This window comes from Alternaria arborescens (genome assembly GCF_004154835.1).
Source record: "Alternaria arborescens strain FERA 675 chromosome Unknown contig_9, whole genome shotgun sequence".
Classification (NCBI taxonomy): domain Eukaryota; kingdom Fungi; phylum Ascomycota; class Dothideomycetes; order Pleosporales; family Pleosporaceae; genus Alternaria; species Alternaria arborescens.
In genome coordinates this window covers 637665-654325 of record NW_021167864.1, presented here as the reverse complement: position 1 = coordinate 654325, position 16661 = coordinate 637665, and the positions used below count along the sequence as shown (strand labels likewise).

Below are 16661 nucleotides of genomic sequence, written 5' to 3'. Positions count from 1 at the left end.
CTAGAGTTCTGATGCGAGCTGGGTTTAGGCTGTGCCGCAGATCCTCGCTTCAACCCTGTCCGAGACACTGAGAACTCCAGAACCCCTGTCGGCTCAACGGTCGCCGGGAGGACCTCGCAAGCTGATGACACGGTTCGCAGTGGATTTGGCTAGCGGCAAGTTATAAGCAATATCTTATAGAAAACGGAGGGTGATGGGTAAAGCCACGAGGCAAGGCTATATTGAGTGTTGTAGATGGGGCAGTTTTGCATAGTTGACCAGTAGGAACGATTCGAAGACATAAGTGTAAGGTTGAAGGATGCGAGAGCGTCCATCGGATGCAACACGGAAAGAGCCGATTGAGATGCTCAGATGGGGTATGCTTGGTTCTCCACCGAACAGACTTTGTGACTACTGAACCTGTCAAGTCGCATGGGCAATCGTGGCGCAGAAAAGCATCGCGTTCGAGCCGACGGTACCTCGTCAAGTACGCACCACCTCACGACGATCAGTATGTGCGTTGTCACAGGCTGCTACGTAGCCGCTGTAGTCAAGACTCCAGCGGCTACAAAGTGGTACAGTCACACTCGCATCGTGCTACCTACCCTGACGGTCTGGTCGCTGCCACCCTGCTGTAGAATCTGATGTGACAAGCCATCGAAGCCAAGACTGAGTAGAGAAGGACTTGCAAATCTTACTATAACAGGTAGTGCACGAAGTTCGTCAAGGCATAATGATGCTCGTATGGAAAGAGGAGAACTTTCGATAAGACTAAGCCACTGGTCTTTACACTGCCCCAGCCACACAGCACGAGATACAGGGGTATGCCTCAGAGAAATCCCCGATAATGCAAATCAAGAACTGGGCGGACGCGAGTATGCTGATCCGTTGTCGTGGGTGGGATCAACACTAGAAAGACCAGAATGTGCAGACTAAAAGTTGGCTACGTTGATTACGAGTGTTTTGTTGAATGACACCGACATAACAAGAGGGTATTTTTTTGGTCACACGTCGCCTCATACGGCGAGTTCGCAGACACGTTCATGCTATCGTGCAAAGTCTTGCTCAGGCAGACTTCGCATATTCTTCAAGGTACGCAACAAGCAGCTTAGTACCATCTAGCGAGACAGCATTGTCTACAGCACCAAAGAAGTTAGCCTAGGTTGTTGGAGAGCTTTGCTTTGGGTCGGATCCTGGGTTGAGCACGTTAGACCACGTTGGCTTGCAAGCCGCGTAGCCCAATGTACCCTGTAAAGTCACGACTCAAAGCATAACTGGAAGCACCATCAATAATGCGGGAAGTATAGAGGCACTTACAATTACTGGCACGAATGCCACCCACGCTGCGGTGTCCTTTCAAGCCTAGCAGGCCCTTCTTCTCTGCACCCGCAAGGAAAGCCTTCTCCTTGTCCGCATCTCCACCAGAGACACGGAAGCAAATATTCATCCTGCTACGTACAGTCTTGTCGGGCACGACCTGATAGACGTTAGAGTACTTTTCAAGTGTCTCGTATATGAGCCGGGCCTTTTCGTTGGAGACATCCTCCTGACCACCGATACGCTTAGTGCCGTAGGAGTTGACTAGCCCAGACATGACCTGGCCAGCCACCCAGACGTCGAAGATGGGCAGTGTGTTGTAGAGTGAGTTGTTCTTCGCGATGGTGGGATAGTCTAGCACAATGGGGCCAACAGACAAGTTGAGCTCCCTCATGAGGTCGGGCGAAGCTGGAGTGGAGTGTGGCGGAAGAAGCGACTTCCGCATGATGACAATCGCGATGCCGGTGTTGCCAATGTTCTTTTGAGCGCCACCGAAGATGATGGCATACTTGCGCACGTCGACCTTCCGGGAGATGAAGTTTGACGACATGTCGGCACAGACCAATGGCGCGTCGTCACCCTCGAGGCTCTGAGGAAAAGACGGGAACTCGACTCCGTCTACTGTCTCGTTGTCGCAGAAGTATACAAAGGCAGGCCCACCCTTGGAACGTGGTGTGAGGCTCCACTGGTCTTCAGAGGCGATTTTTCCAAATTTACCGTCATTGACCTTGCGCGAGTCGGTGGCTACATTGACGTGCTTCGCTCCTACAAGACGCGCTGCCTCTTGCGATGCCTTGAGCGACCAAGACCCGGTGACGAGGTAGTCGAGCTTCAGCTCCTCATCGACGACCTTGCGCAGCCTCTTCATCAGCTCATCCTTGTTGTCGCCCACCTCTTCCGCAATCTTTGCGCGCTTCTTCTCTACCCATATCGAGACAAGGTTGTATACGGTCGCACTGAACTCGCCGCTACCGCCGCTCTGGAGGAAGAGGATCTCGTAGTCGTCAGGGATTTCGAGCAGGTCAGCAAGTGCCTTCTTGGTGTCTGCAAGAATCTCGTTGGCTTCTGGCGAACGATGAGAAATCTCGCAAAGACCGATGCCCTTGTCTTTGTAGTTCAGGAGCACCTGCGAGGCTTTCTCGAGGACCTCGGTGGGCAAGGGTGCAGGGCCAGCGCCAAAGTAGTTGACGTCAGAGCGGTTGACCATGGCGACGACGGGTTTGGAGATTAGTAGTGTTGTGTGCAGAAGAGGACCGAAGTGACATGAGAGAAATTGAGCAAAGAGGGGCGGTTTGTACAGAAAGTCTTCTCACGTCGCGTCATACGGAGAATGACTCTACTGCCCGCCTCTTACCAACAGCTGCTTCCGACTTCGGGCTAGCATGCAATATGGACATGGCGGGCCACGTATGCAGAGTACTCAAATATGGTCCGCTACAGATGCTACATGCTCCCCGCGTGGGCGTTGAATGCATTATGCGAAGCAATTGAGCGCGTCTGGCTGTGTCCAATGGCAGCGCGAGGGAATGGATGACTGGCGCCGAAGTTCGGTGGGGAATTTTTGTCTGGGGAAGCGCGCATTCACCATTGCATACACCACATCGCTGCCATCCCCCAAGTACCAGCAATGGCAATGTCGCTACGGGCAGCCCGGCTCTTGGGTCGCAGGCAACTAGCAGTATGTTGTAAAACATGGTCTCATGCTCCGTCCCGTCTAACGTTGCAAATGTAGCCTCGAGCAGGTCTGGCTCTTCGTGCCGCCTCGTTCTCGCCTCGACCATGTCTCGCGCCACGGACGTTTGCTACGACCGCTAACCGTCGCGAGGCCCAGGATGTCTTTCCCTCGATGAAAGAGAGCCCTGCGGCAAGCTTCCTCTCTTCGCTCAATGAGACGCCCAAGACACCGCAGACGCTCACAGAGAAGATTGTGCAGCGACATGCCGTCGGTGTTGCGCAGGGCAAAGTCCTCAGGTCCGGCGACTATGTCACTTTGCAGCCACACAAATGCATGACACACGACAACTCATGGCCCGTCGCTCTCAAGTTCATGGGCATTGGAGCCACCAAGATCAACGACCCAAAGCAGATCGTCATGACTCTCGATCACGACGTGCAGAACAAGACGGAGAAGAACTTGAAGAAGTACAGCCAAATTGAGGAGTTTGCACAGAAGCAGGATGTCGTCTTCTATCCCGCTGGACGAGGCATTGGCCATCAGATCATGGTAGAGGAGGGTTACGCATGGCCAGGAACGCTCGCTGTGGCTTCTGACAGTCATTCCAACATGTACGGCGGTATTGGATGTCTGGGTACACCTGTCGTGCGAACAGACGCTGCGAGTATCTGGGCAACGGGTAAGACCTGGTGGCAAATCCCACCTGTCGCAAAGGTCACTCTGAATGGCAAGATGCCTCAAGGCGTGACCGGCAAGGACGTCATTGTTGCTCTGGCAGGTCTCTTTAACAAGGACGAAGTGCTCAACCACGCCATTGAGTTCACCGGAACCGATGAGACCCTTGGTAGCATACCCATCGACGATCGCCTTACCATTGCGAACATGACAACTGAATGGGGTGCTCTCACTGGACTCTTCCCTATCGACTCCACCCTTCACGGCTGGCTTCGCGCAAGGGCGACTCTAGCCGCCATGGGAGAGGGGCAGGCCAAGGATCACCACCAGCAGCAGTTTATTCATGAACGTATTGATCAGCTGTTCACTGCTACTGGCATTGTTGGAGAGAAGATGGGTCACATTTTCAAGCCTGCGTTGGCTGCGGACAAGGGAGCCGTCTATGCCAAAGAGCTCTTCCTTGACCTTTCCACTCTGTCACCATATGTCTCTGGCCCAAACTCGGTCAAGGTTGCCACTCCCCTGCTTGAACTCCAGAGCCAAAACATCCCGATCAACAAAGCATACCTCGTATCGTGCACCAACTCCCGCGCTTCTGATCTCGCTGCCGCCGCCAACGTCTTCAAAGATGCTGCTGTTCTGAATGGCGGCAAGATCCCCAAGATCCCTGACAATGTCAACTTCTACATCGCCGCCGCGTCAATCCCCGAACAAAAGGCTGCGGAAGAGGCTGGTGACTGGCAGGCGCTCCTGGAGGCTGGTGCGCAACCATTGCCTTCTGGCTGTGGTCCTTGCATTGGACTCGGTACGGGTCTCCTTGAGCCTGGTGAGGTTGGTATTAGCGCAAGTAACCGTAACTTCAAGGGTCGTATGGGATCTCCTGACGCCAAAGCCTACCTTGCTAGCCCTGAAGTAGTTGCAGCAAGTGCTTTGTCGGGCAAGATTTCAGGTCCTGGATGGTACGAGGCTCCTGAAGGCTATACGGGCGTTCGGCGGGGAGAGGGCGATGGTGTTCCTGAGGAAGAGCGCATGATGACTATTGAAGACATGCTCGAGAAGGCCATCAAGGATGCTGAGGCTGCTATCGATACCTTTGGCAACGCCGAGCCCGAGACACAATCCGTGAATCCGCCCGCGACATCAGGCTCGGAAGCTGAAACTTTGACTGAAATCCTCCCTGGTTTCCCCGAGAAGATCAGCGGTGAGATTGTCTTCTGCGACGCAGACAACATCAACACCGATGGTATCTACCCTGGTAAATATACATATCAAGACGATGTAACCCGCGAGAAGATGGCGGAAGTGTGCATGGAGAACTACGACCCCAACTTTGGCCAGATTGCAAAAGCGGGTGACGTTCTTGTCTCAGGTTTCAACTTCGGCTGCGGTAGCAGTCGCGAGCAGGCTGCAACTGCTATCCTGGCAAAGGGTATTCCGCTCGTCGTCTCTGGTAGCTTCGGTAACATCTTCAGCCGCAACAGCATCAACAATGCTTTGATGGGTGTCGAGGTTCCCAAGTTGGCCAACCGCCTCCGTGAAGTCTTCTCTTCCCAGGACGCCTCGTCATCACAGCAAGCTATCAAGGAGCCTTCAAACAACCGTGAGTCGCTTGATTCACCACCCCCGGCTGCTGCTGCTCAGCCTAGCCAAGCCAAGCAATTGACCCGCCGCACCGGCTGGACCCTTGAGTGGGACGTTCGCAGGAGTACTGTCTCCGTACAAGAAGGACCCAATGGCGCCAAGTGGAATGTCAAGGTCGGCGAGCTGCCTCCCAATGTCCAGGAGATCATTGCTCTTGGTGGATTGGAGAATTGGGTAAAGAAGGAGATTGGTAGCCCTCCCTCTTGAGCGTCATGGGAGCTTGAAAATTAGCTTGTAACATTCATGTATACCCACTTGATGATATGCATAAGCGGCGTTGGGGTATTTAGACTATTTCAAGCAAGCAATACATTGTTCAGAAAGCATGTGGTTCTACATGGAAGACTTGTAAACCGACCTAGGCGATCTTCAGCGCAATACTCGTGTCTCACTCCCCTCCACATCATCGAAGATAGACGGGCATACCCTTCTCCCACCCCTTCGCTCTGCAGCAATGCCAAGTATCCGTTTCGCTCACACCCTGCCCTCCGCTACTCTTCTGATCGATACTAGCATACACACTCCATCCCTCCTCCTCCAACATCTCTACCAGTGCTATCAACAATTCTCTGACCCTCATTGTTTCTTCGCCACTAGCTTGCCATGGGTAGCCTTTGAGTTTAAATTCCCAGATCCCAGGCGAATGCTGTTCGGATGCTGAAATCCAGTTGGCTCCTACACGAGATGGGAGGGAGCTATACAACGAAGCAGGTGCGTCCATAAAGCGCAGCCGATCTTGCCGACTGAACGACACAACACACCATTCGTGCGGCGATGGAGGTGGACTCTGGTATCGGAAGAGCAAGGTATCTTTGTCCACAGCACTCTTGCTTATATCGGTGTTGAGTGTTAAGAGCCACCCTGAGGCGTGTAGAGTTGCTAACAGACCGTTCATCAGACGCCGTGCGTGCACCCCCTCTTTTCCATGTCCGCGCCAGGGGTAACCGTTGAGTTTTATCTCTTGACTGTTTGCGTATCGGCGCTCTTCGTCGATACCTTGAGGCCAGGTTCTTAGAACGGTTGCGCGGCAGCTGGAGATGATGGGTTCGGGAAAGCGCAGGAAACGAAGACGGTCTTCCTTGTGGAGAGACAAAGAGGCGAAACGTGTTTGCACGGGTACTGATGATGCAGATCCGGAGGAGGAAGCTGCTGCGTAGGCAGGTGGAGGGGGTGCAGATAAATCATTAGGGGTGTCGTCAATTGATTCCCCTTTGGAATGACCGGAGGGCGACTTGCCTCGGAGTTTATCAAACATTTTGGTGGGGCTCTGGGAGGTTTCCTGGAACTTGAATGTTCTGTCGTTAGGTTGCGTGCGAAGAAGACTCCCAAGACCCGCTGACTGCGCGCCTTATGTCTTTAAGTCTTGTCATTGTTGCACAGCCTCATGGCAACTTCCAAGATACCAATGGTCGGGCCGTTTTAGTCCTCTGGGTGTAACCAGCCACTCAAGCAGGTGAATATTGACGGTCGAGTACACATAACACCGGTTTTAACCTACCCTCAAGATATTCGTGGTGTCTTACTTTGTTGGCTAGCAAGATGAAACATAGTGTATGTGTCTACCTAAAGCATGCAACATGACTTGGAGGAGTATAAGGTTCAGGGTGGGCATTCGATACGACACGACTACTTTCAGCTCTGGTAATGCTGGTGTTCTGTCCAATGTCAAGATGGAGGGCTCCCCAGGATATGCATGGTAGCGCGGCTTGGCGGGGCGACACCGGACATTGAACTCGCTTCCCCGACGACTTTTTTTTGGAGCGGGTATCGTTGGGCATCTTATCTCTAGCTCCCGTTCTTCATTGCTCGGTACCGCAATCGCCTTGCGCTGTTGCTCCCTCTAACGTCTGTCAATTCTCAATTTCCTCGTTGCTCGACATCTTCGATCATGACGCCATCACCTTCCGAAGCCGTAGCAAAGGTTGCGCAAGCCGCTGCCGGCACCAACTCGTCCGCAAAGGTGTACAAGAGGGAGTCCAACACAGCTAGGGTATTGGGTGCAGGTACATATGCCATTCTTGAGGCAATTTCACTCATCTGACTTGGATAGGATGTGCGGGCATCGCAGAGCTTATGGTCTTCCATCCTGTCGACACCACAGCGAAGAGGTTGATGAGCAACATTGGAAAGGTGCGACATATCCACGAAATTACCCCACGATCGTGTCTGACTCGAGCAACTGCAGATTGAAAACGCAGCGCATCTTAACAAGGTCGTCTTCAGGGACGCGGCCAACGCCTCGGTCGGTGGTCGTTTCCTTTCTCTCTTCCCCGGTCTCGGCTACGCTGCCGCATACAAGGTGCTCCAGCGAGTGTACAAGTTTGGTGGACAGCCCTTTGTACGGGACTACCTCGCGCACAACCACGGCGACAGCTTCGACCGCGCATTCGGCAAGGGCAACGGCAAGGCCATCATGCACGCAACTGCAGGTTCCATTATCGGTATTGGTGAGATCGTTCTCCTGCCGTTGGACGTACTCAAGATCAAGCGACAAACAAACCCCGAGGCTTTCCGAGGCCGTGGTCTGGTCAAGATTGTCTCAGACGAAGGATTTGGACTGTACCGTGGTTGGGGATGGACCGCAGCACGCAACGCGCCAGGCTCGTTTGCGGTATGTTTCAGCATCCTACGAAAAAAGAAAGCATATACTAACGTAAACACAGCTCTTCGGTGGTTCCGCCGTCGCCAAGGAGTACCTCTACAAGCTCTCCGACTACAACTCGGCATCATGGTCGCAAAACTTTGTTGCCTCCATCGCCGGAGCTAGCGCGTCGCTCGTCGTCTCTGCTCCTCTCGATGTCATTAAGACCCGTATTCAGAACAGGAACTTTGAGAACCCCGAGAGTGGATTCAGGATCGTATCCAACATGATGAAGCACGAGGGCTTCACTTCCTTCTTCAAGGGACTGACACCTAAGCTGCTCATGACCGGACCTAAGCTCGTGTTTTCCTTCTGGTTGGCCCAAACGCTGATCCCTGCCTTTGGCAAGATAATGTAATGTGTTGCGATGAACTTATCCTGATGTCTGTAATATATGGGAGGTTTGGGTTTACCGGTGCTATAGAACTAGCAGGTTGGGCTACGTCAAAGGCAACGACGTACAAAGAAGCGCATACTCCTGCGAACGAACGACACATTCTCCATTCCATGAAAAAGCGAGCTCAGGCCGAAGAATGGCACCTTTGCGGACTGAAAGTGATGATGATGATGATGCGTGCCATGGCTGGCTGACACCCGTGGACCCTGGTGACTGTCACGTGCGTGCACCGATGGCATCTGCTGGATTATGATGTATGAGCTGCCACTGTCTCAGAGCCCTGGAATGAAACTGGGCAGACTAGGTGTCATACGTCAGAAACCGCAGCAGACATCTCACTGGAGAAAGTTAGGCGGCCTACCAGCAGGCGTGAATGTGATGTTCCCATGGCGCGACGAGCTACGGCAACTTGTGACCACGGATTTGGGCTGAATGCCAAGCTAATTCACATCTGGTATCCGCGCATTGCACCTCGTCCACCTCTACTTAACACCGTCCGCCTCGACGACCCGCGATACCCCCACGACTGCTGCCTTTGATAACCCCCCAACTTACATCCATAGTCTCTACCTTCTTCTCAACCCCGCAACACCGCCATCATGAACCCTGAGTGGTACGTAACCTCCGCGCGACGCCCACCGCCACAGGCTGGGGAACGGCGACGCCAAATCTGGGGTTAGGACCATGCTAACTTGGATACCTGCAGAGTACTTTTTATCCCGGCTGCAGTCCTGTTGCTGCCGTCCCCGTCATGGATGGCTCCCGCTGACGGCTCGCCTTACAACAGATACGACTACCTCTTCAAGCTTCTCCTCATCGGTGACTCTGGTGTCGGAAAGTCCTGCCTGCTTCTCCGTTTCGCAGACGACACATACACCGAGAGCTACATCTCGACCATCGGCGTCGACTTTGTGCGTCCACCCGCACACCTGCAGCCTAGACCGGCGATGAACTAACAAGGACCAGAAAATCCGAACGATCGAGCTCGATGGCAAGACCGTGAAGCTACAGATTGTGCGTATACTCGGGGTTGCAGTGTCTGGGAGCAGGTACTAACAGCCATGACAGTGGGATACTGCCGGCCAAGAGCGTTTCCGAACCATCACATCCTCGTACTACCGCGGCGCCCACGGCATTTGCGTCGTCTACGATGTCACAGACATGGACTCATTCAACAACGTGAAGCAGTGGCTGCAGGAGATTGACCGATACGCAACCGAAGGCGTCAACAAGCTGTTAGTGGGCAACAAGTCCGATATGGCAGACAAGAAGGTTGTCGAGTACACTGTAGCAAAGGTACGCTCATGCCGTGACTCGCCACGCACCCTCAGTATCTAACAACATCACCAGGAGTTTGCAGACAGTCTCGGCATCCCATTCCTCGAGACCTCCGCAAAGAGCGCTACCAACGTCGAGCAAGCTTTCCTAACCATGGCCCGCCAGATTAAGGAGCGCATGGGTACCACAACTGCCAACACCAAGCCCACAGTCCCCATTGGCCAGGGCCAAGGTGTGCAAAACGGATCTGGCGGAGGTTGCTGCTAGAGAAGAGGAAGAGTCGTTATGTGTCGGAGAAACGTACCAGTGTTTACGGACGAGCGGCATACAACGTGGGTGGAACAAGCTCCCGTTCTTATGCGATGCGAGGATTGGTGCGGTACTACCATAATGCTCATTGACTACATGACCGCCATGTCTCTCCCATTCGTCACCGTTTCCACGTTTCCACTCCGAACCTGTGTGCTAGCATGGCGACACCCGATCGGATAGAATGGGGGCTCTCGTTTGGATTTCTGGGATGTGCTGGTGTCTGCATTACAATTTGTGGTGGCCACTAGGTCTCTTTCCTTGGTGTGTTTAGGTGTTCTTTAATATGGGCAATCAGATTCTACCTCATAGCTCTCGGTGCTCGCTCGACAAACTGAAATTTGCGCTCTAGTGATGTGAAGACACCAGTATTGTCACAAATATGATCAACCGCGGATCGAACAGACAGCAGCTTGTTATAACCAACATACCTAATTACCGACTGTCCAACTCGAGGATCAAGCGACCATTTTGACATCCAAAATCAGCCCTGGAAGCGCCCTTCTCGGCGTGTACGACATGCCGCGTACCCTTCGCTCCTTCCCGTATCCGGAAGAATGCAGGCGCTGACGTATGCTGGCGCCTCGACTAGGCATCCCCTCCGGACAACACTAAATACTCGGGTCCTGGATCGGCCTGCAAAAGCAAGTTCGACCAAGGCTTCTTCTTTACTCTTTTGTTCTAGAGTTTTCCTAACCTTTCTAATGCTTTAAGACCCTGGTGTATCGACCTGAGTACCTCAAACAGACGCCATCCCTTCGCTTATCCCAACGCATTCACGTGAATGGCGCATTCGAGACGAACACACTCAATCCTTGACTCTGGATTATGTCTATACAGAATGCGCCTGTCAGAGCGGCACAATGGCTCGGTCGCGAGTTGGGGCTTGCGACTATGAAACAAGCCGGAAAAGATGTGTACATCATCATCCTGGCGCGTTACATCCGTCTTTTCGCATATGGCAGTGTGGCGCTCATCCTGGCACTCTTCTTTCAAGAGCAAGGCTTCTCAGACGAACAGATCGGATTGTTCATGTCATTGACGTTGTTGGGAGACGTAGTCGTCAGCCTTCTTCTTACCCTCGTTGCCGATACACTTGGACGACGTCGCACTTTACTCCTCGGAGCGGTGTCTATGGCCATATCTGGCGCTGTGTTCGCCACAACGAGTAACTATGTTGCTTTGCTTCTCGCAGCTATCATCGGTGTTATCAGTCCGAGCGGAAACGAGATCGGGCCGTTCAGAGCTGTCGAAGAGTCGACGTTAGCGCATCTGGTGGCTGAGGACAAGAGATCAGATGTGTACACTTGGTACGTCGTCTTGGCTGTACTGGGCACGTCAACGGGTTTGGCCGTTGGTGGAGTGGCTGTCGACAACTTGCAAGCTATCGAGGGTTGGACGGATCTGGATGCGTATCGTGCAATATTCTGGATCTACACCGGTGTTGGTTGTATCAAGGCTTTGATGACACTCTTTTTGAGCCAGAGATGCGAACATAGCGACTGGAACGATGAACGCAACAAATCTGCTGCATCGCCCGAGACCGAACCGTTGCTGAACGGTCACGAAACCGAGGATTCAAGCACTGCGGCACGGGAAGCATCCCCTAAAAAGCCCAAGAGATTCTGGCATTCTCTTAGCAAGATTTCCAAGTCAAGTCGCATCACTCTCATCAAGCTATGCAGCTTGTTTTTTCTAGATTCCTTAGGCTCTGGGATGGTTCCGTTCAGTTTGATCAACTACTACATGGAACGCAAATTTGATCTGCCAAAGGGCAAGTTAGGCGGCATCATGTCTGCAACGTGGTAAGTCATGTTTGCAAGCAAATTTCAACTTCCGGACCATGCGCTAATCAGCCAACAGGTTTGTATCGACACTTGGTAATGTCTTCGCTTCAAGTTTAGCGAAACGTCTCGGCTTGATTCAAGCCATGGTCTTTACTCACTTACCTTCCTCTATTTTCCTTGCGCTACTCCCGGTTCCTTCGGGCCTTGCTCTAACTATATGTCTTCTTGTTGGCCGCTCAGTGCTCAACTCTATGGACCAAGCGCCACGATCAGCCTTCCTCTCGATCGTCGTCTTACCCGGAGAGCGCACAGCTGTTATGGGTGTCGTGAACATACTCAAGACGCTGTCTCAGAGCAGTGGACCAAGTGTCACTGGTGTACTTGCTGGGAACAACCATTTCTGGGTTGCATTTGTTGCAGCGGGCAGCTTGAAAGCGACTTACGATTTGCTGCTACTCGCGTTCTTTGGCGGAAGGGTACAACCGCGTAAGGAGGAACCTGTACCCGAAGTAGTCACGGGCGTTGAAGAGCATGACAATGTTGAACAACCAGTGGACGTACAGAGGACGGCTTGATGTACTTTAACGGAAGTTGACCGAGCATGCCCAGAAACGTTAAGTAGACCGACGTTAGCATAAGCCAAGTTTTGGTACGATTCATAGCATTTACTGCGTTCAGTGTGGCCATTGTTGAAGCTACACCGCTAGGTACGGATGGAAGCTGACATGGCCCTACCTCGGCAAGCTTCTTCCTAGGCTTACCTAGGTAAAGAGATGCTTCCCGTACGCCTACAAGGTCAAGTCAACACGACAACATCACAGCTGTTAGCATTCACCTTACATACCGTTTCCTATTGCCGATCTTAGGCATGAGGGTTCTGGTCTTCACCTAGACATGCACATTGTCTGCACGATGCGACCAGCTCAATGGCCAGCTAGTCGGCCAACTCTCCGATCGTCGACACTGGCGATCTAGCCGAGGACAGGCCTCTGGGCATGCACAGTGGGTGCACGAGATCAAGTGAGCGATGAGTTACCCGGGCCCTTCAGCGTTGATTTTGAGCTGGCTAACTACACCAAGAAGGTCGCATATTTCGATACCCAATCATACTCGAGCACGGCCGCAGGAGATGAAAGCTCCACTTGTCTGCACGCGACCCAGACCCTGGCGTGCATGGTTCGCCGCTACAACTACGCTTACCCTAACGATACTCGGACCCCGCAAAATTTTATGCTTAAAGACCGCCTCATGTCCTACCACCCAATGTCACGGTAGCAGTTCCCCGGATTCTTTACTTTTGTTTTGGTCAAGAGTGAGTGGAGCGGCGTCGCAGACCCCACTATCGTCCTAGAACAGTTCAGGCGATCGCCATCGGCCCGATCGTTTGGTTTGGAGAAAGTTGACGACAGTAACCATGGCGGAAGAGAAGGATATCCAGCCTACCATGGCTCCACCCCTGGATCATGATGTTGATCATGAGGCTGATCACAAGCGCGCTGCCAACAAACTTGTTGACGACGCACGACTCGCTACCGACAATGAACGGAAGATGACCCTGATGCAGGGCATCAAACTCTATCCCAAGGCGATTGGATGGTCTGTCCTCATCAGCACGTGTATCGTCATGGAAGGGTACGATGTTTGTCTACTGAACAACTTCTTTGGTTTCCCGCAATTCAAGCAAAAGTATGGCGAGCAACTTCCGGACGGCTCATGGGAGATTCCAGCAGCATGGCAAGCCGGACTCTCGAACGGAGTTATTGTGGGCGAGATCATTGGACTGTTCCTCAATGGATGGATCAGTGAGGCTATTGGATACCGATATACTGTCATGGGATGCTTGCTTCTAATCATTGGCTTCACTACGATCTTTTTCACAGCTCAAACAGTGGTGCACTTGCTGGTTGCGGAGATTCTTTGTGGTATCCCATGGGGTGTCTTCCAGACGCTTACAATCACGTACGCTTGCGAAGTTTGCCCTGTTGCTCTACGCGGATACTGTACGTTTATCCAAACTCTACCACCCAACACACAAGCTTACATCAATTAGTGACGACCTACGTCAACTTCTGCTGGGGCCTAGGCCAAGTTATCGGCATTGGTGTCATTCGCTCCATGGTCGACCGACCTGATGAGTGGTCGTACCGTATTCCTTACGCGCTCCAATGGATGTGGCCAGTTCCTCTTATCATTGGTGTGTTCCTGGCACCCGAGTCGCCATGGTGGTTAGTCCGTAAGGGGAGAATCGACGATGCGAAGAAGGCTCTGCTTCGACTTACCAGCCTCGACCGCGAAACCGATTTCGATGCCGATGAAACGATAGCAATGATGGTACACACTACTGCTCTCGAGGAGAAGATCACTCAAGGAGCTAGCTACTGGGACTGCTTCAAAGGTACTGACTTGCGTCGTACTGAGATCGTGTGCATGGCCTGGGCGATTCAGAACCTGAGTGGAAATGCTTTCTCTGGATACTCATCTTACTTCCTTCAACAAGCTGGCCTACCCGCATCAACTTCCTACGACTTCGCAATGGGCCAGTATGGTATCAACATGGCCGGTGTCTTTGGCGCATGGTACCTTATGAAAGTTGGGTTTGGACGACGAACACTCTATCTAGGAGGTCTCTGCGGACTATGCGCTATGCTCTTCGTCATGGGCTTCCTTGGCTTGGTGCCAGACTCTCAGCGCGAAACGGGTGCTATGGCTACTGGAGCTATGATGATAGTGTGGGCCATGTTCTACCAGCTGACTGTCGGTACCGTGTGCTACTCCCTCGTTGCTGAGCTCTCCACACGTCGCCTCGCTATCAAGACTGTTGTTCTCGGTCGCAACCTTTACAATGTTATCGGCATCATCACATCCGTTCTCACGCCCTACATGCTCAACCCAGGAGCCTGGAACTGGTAAGTGCTTCTTGTCCCCTACTCATCAACATACTAAATGAACTACAGGGGCAACTACGCCGGATTCTTCTGGGCCGGGTCCTGCTTCCTAAGTATCGTCTACACGTATTTCCGTCTTCCTGAGCCCAAGGGCCGCTCCTTCGCCGAGCTAGATCTGCTCTTCGAGAAGCGAATTAGCGCGCGCAAGTTTGCGAGCACATCTGTCAATGTGTTTGAGGACAGTCATATCCAGGGAACTGCTGCTTTTGACCGCTACGAAGAAAAAGTTGATGCTGCTGTGAGAACCGAATCTGTTGCTGCTGGTGTTACGAAGGTTTAATGACAAGAAGATTTAGGGTGCGATGTGATAAAGAGAAGAATGTGCATGAGCGTATGATGCATGTTACATATAACGGGACCCATGGGCTTTGGTATTACTTTAATTAATTTCTCCGTTACGCTTCATCTGGTTTTAAATTCTGCCTTGTGTGATAAAGCTCGACATATGCGATGCAGCATCGCCAAGTTCTTGTCCGAGATGATTGGACTTGGTATCCTAGGCTGCTACGAGAGCGGGGCATTGTGCTGCGGACAAGGTTGCTTCCTTTCTTTCCCATCTACAATAATCTGATTGGCGTTGATACAACCATCGAGGAACGAAATTCTCTTGTCGATTGCATCGATCCACCTCGTGATTTGATCACATCTGCATACATGGAGGAGATGGTCAGGAGAAATGAGTGAGGTTCAGGTCTTTTGTTTACATTGCCGTTGTTGCTAACGATCAGCTATATACAGATATATCGGCTCTAATCAAGAGCGAAAAATAGCAATTGAGGCAGTAATTGCAGGAAGGAGAAGATGCCGCAAGCTGGCCAACGAACTCCACGCCGTGTTGCCTAGAGAGCTCCGAAACATGATCTACACTTACATCGTGGGACCGTCAGCCCAGCTTGAGTACGCTTTTGACATCCATGGCATCATTCAAATCGGCTTCTTCGAGCCTGGGCAATCCGAAGATCTCGAAAGTTTATCCATGTTTGGCGAAAGTTGTCAAATTCAACCCAGATCCTGGGCTATGGACCCAGCATACTTTGGAACCGATGTAGCAAAAGAGCTAGCGGAAGCTTACTATGCTTTGAATCGTTTTGCACTTACCTCGGAGGAGTTTTTATATCCATTTCTGACCTTCGACCCGTTGGTCCTAGGTATAAGGCCCTACGAGCATATCCGGCGCCTTGACCTTACGCTCGATTTCGAGGATCCCCGTGACGTAAACTTTGCCAGTGTCGCAACTCACCTACAAGCTCTACAACTCATCCCTGAAAAGCGGCGCAAGATGGACATACACGTCAATCTCACCACGTCTTTTAAACCATATCACAACACCAAATTCTGGTATTCAGTTGGAGCCGAGCGCATCATGCTCAATATCCTCGAGTTACTCAGATGGCCCGTATACGACTTACTGCACAAGGGACATGCGATCCAGGTTCTCCATGAAAACTTGGATGGACGGGACAGGACAAGTTTGCAAATCCCACAGAGGAATCTAACAAGTTATTGCTCTTCAAATTCAAAGATGTGTCACAAGGCTGACTTCTTCTACATGACCAAAGAGGAGTGGCTCAAGGTAAATTGTGTTACTTTCTCGTTCTCTCCTCACTAACAACATGGAAAAGGAAAAGGGAGGAGATACCGTCGCGGATCCCGCATCCCACTATATCCTTCCACTGCCTACAGCCGCAAACCAAGCAAATAACGCGGATGAGGTAGTAGAAGACCACTTACTCGAAAAACGAGTTCGCAAAGCTCTGAAAAGGCGTTGGGATAAGGATAGTGCCCTCAAAGGATTCAGTTACGGGTATGGGAATTAGGCGTAACTGCCTGCTATCACGTCAACAATACATGTGCTATGTGAACAAACATTCTGGTTCACCCACAAAGTAGAGACAATCAAGACACAGTAACGCAAAAGTCAAGTTGATCATCACAAGCAAACAATTAGATTAGTTACGAACATTATGCGCAAAGCATCGCTCAGACCAAATCCACACTACTACTAGCCAGCACGAAG

At 51.9% G+C, this 16661-nt stretch overlaps 8 protein-coding genes across 8 annotated transcripts; 6 read left to right on the top strand and 2 right to left on the bottom strand.

Annotated features, from left to right (window-relative positions):
• Positions 1-1186: 1186 nt before the first annotated feature.
• On the bottom strand, positions 1187-2503 carry AA0111_g4902 (hypothetical protein; the record flags this gene model as incomplete). Its single annotated transcript, XM_028650955.1, has 1 exon — positions 1187-2503. The coding sequence occupies one exon, from the start codon at positions 2501-2503 to the stop codon at positions 1187-1189; it is 1317 nt and encodes a 438-aa protein (XP_028507652.1).
• Positions 2504-2923: 420 nt separating this feature from the next.
• AA0111_g4901 (Homoaconitase) lies at positions 2924-5494 on the top strand (the record flags this gene model as incomplete). Its single annotated transcript, XM_028650954.1, has 2 exons — positions 2924-2974; positions 3029-5494. 2 exons carry the CDS (start codon positions 2924-2926, stop codon positions 5492-5494), a joined length of 2517 nt encoding a protein of 838 aa, XP_028507653.1.
• Positions 5495-5690: 196 nt separating this feature from the next.
• Positions 5691-6542, bottom strand: AA0111_g4900 (hypothetical protein; the record flags this gene model as incomplete). The annotated part of the gene is made up of 1 exon (XM_028650953.1): positions 5691-6542. The coding sequence occupies one exon, from the start codon at positions 6540-6542 to the stop codon at positions 5691-5693; it is 852 nt and encodes a 283-aa protein (XP_028507654.1).
• Positions 6543-7175: 633 nt separating this feature from the next.
• On the top strand, positions 7176-8286 carry AA0111_g4899 (putative mitochondrial carrier; the record flags this gene model as incomplete). Its single annotated transcript, XM_028650950.1, has 4 exons — positions 7176-7290; positions 7338-7417; positions 7473-7898; positions 7951-8286. The coding sequence occupies 4 exons, from the start codon at positions 7176-7178 to the stop codon at positions 8284-8286; spliced, it is 957 nt and encodes a 318-aa protein (XP_028507397.1).
• Positions 8287-9080: 794 nt separating this feature from the next.
• On the top strand, positions 9081-9870 carry AA0111_g4898 (GTP-binding protein ypt1; the record flags this gene model as incomplete). The annotated part of the gene is made up of 4 exons (XM_028650949.1): positions 9081-9236; positions 9292-9339; positions 9394-9621; positions 9676-9870. The coding sequence occupies 4 exons, from the start codon at positions 9081-9083 to the stop codon at positions 9868-9870; spliced, it is 627 nt and encodes a 208-aa protein (XP_028507398.1).
• Positions 9871-10806: 936 nt separating this feature from the next.
• AA0111_g4897 (hypothetical protein) lies at positions 10807-12274 on the top strand (the record flags this gene model as incomplete). The annotated part of the gene is made up of 2 exons (XM_028650948.1): positions 10807-11717; positions 11776-12274. The coding sequence occupies 2 exons, from the start codon at positions 10807-10809 to the stop codon at positions 12272-12274; spliced, it is 1410 nt and encodes a 469-aa protein (XP_028507401.1).
• An 839-nt stretch (positions 12275-13113) lies between these two features.
• On the top strand, positions 13114-14924 carry AA0111_g4896 (Maltose permease; the record flags this gene model as incomplete). The annotated part of the gene is made up of 3 exons (XM_028650947.1): positions 13114-13699; positions 13750-14605; positions 14654-14924. The coding sequence occupies 3 exons, from the start codon at positions 13114-13116 to the stop codon at positions 14922-14924; spliced, it is 1713 nt and encodes a 570-aa protein (XP_028507402.1).
• Positions 14925-15500: 576 nt separating this feature from the next.
• On the top strand, positions 15501-16253 carry AA0111_g4895 (hypothetical protein; the record flags this gene model as incomplete). Its single annotated transcript, XM_028650946.1, has 1 exon — positions 15501-16253. One exon carries the CDS (start codon positions 15501-15503, stop codon positions 16251-16253), a length of 753 nt encoding a protein of 250 aa, XP_028507399.1.
• Between the last annotated feature and the right edge of the window lie 408 nt (positions 16254-16661).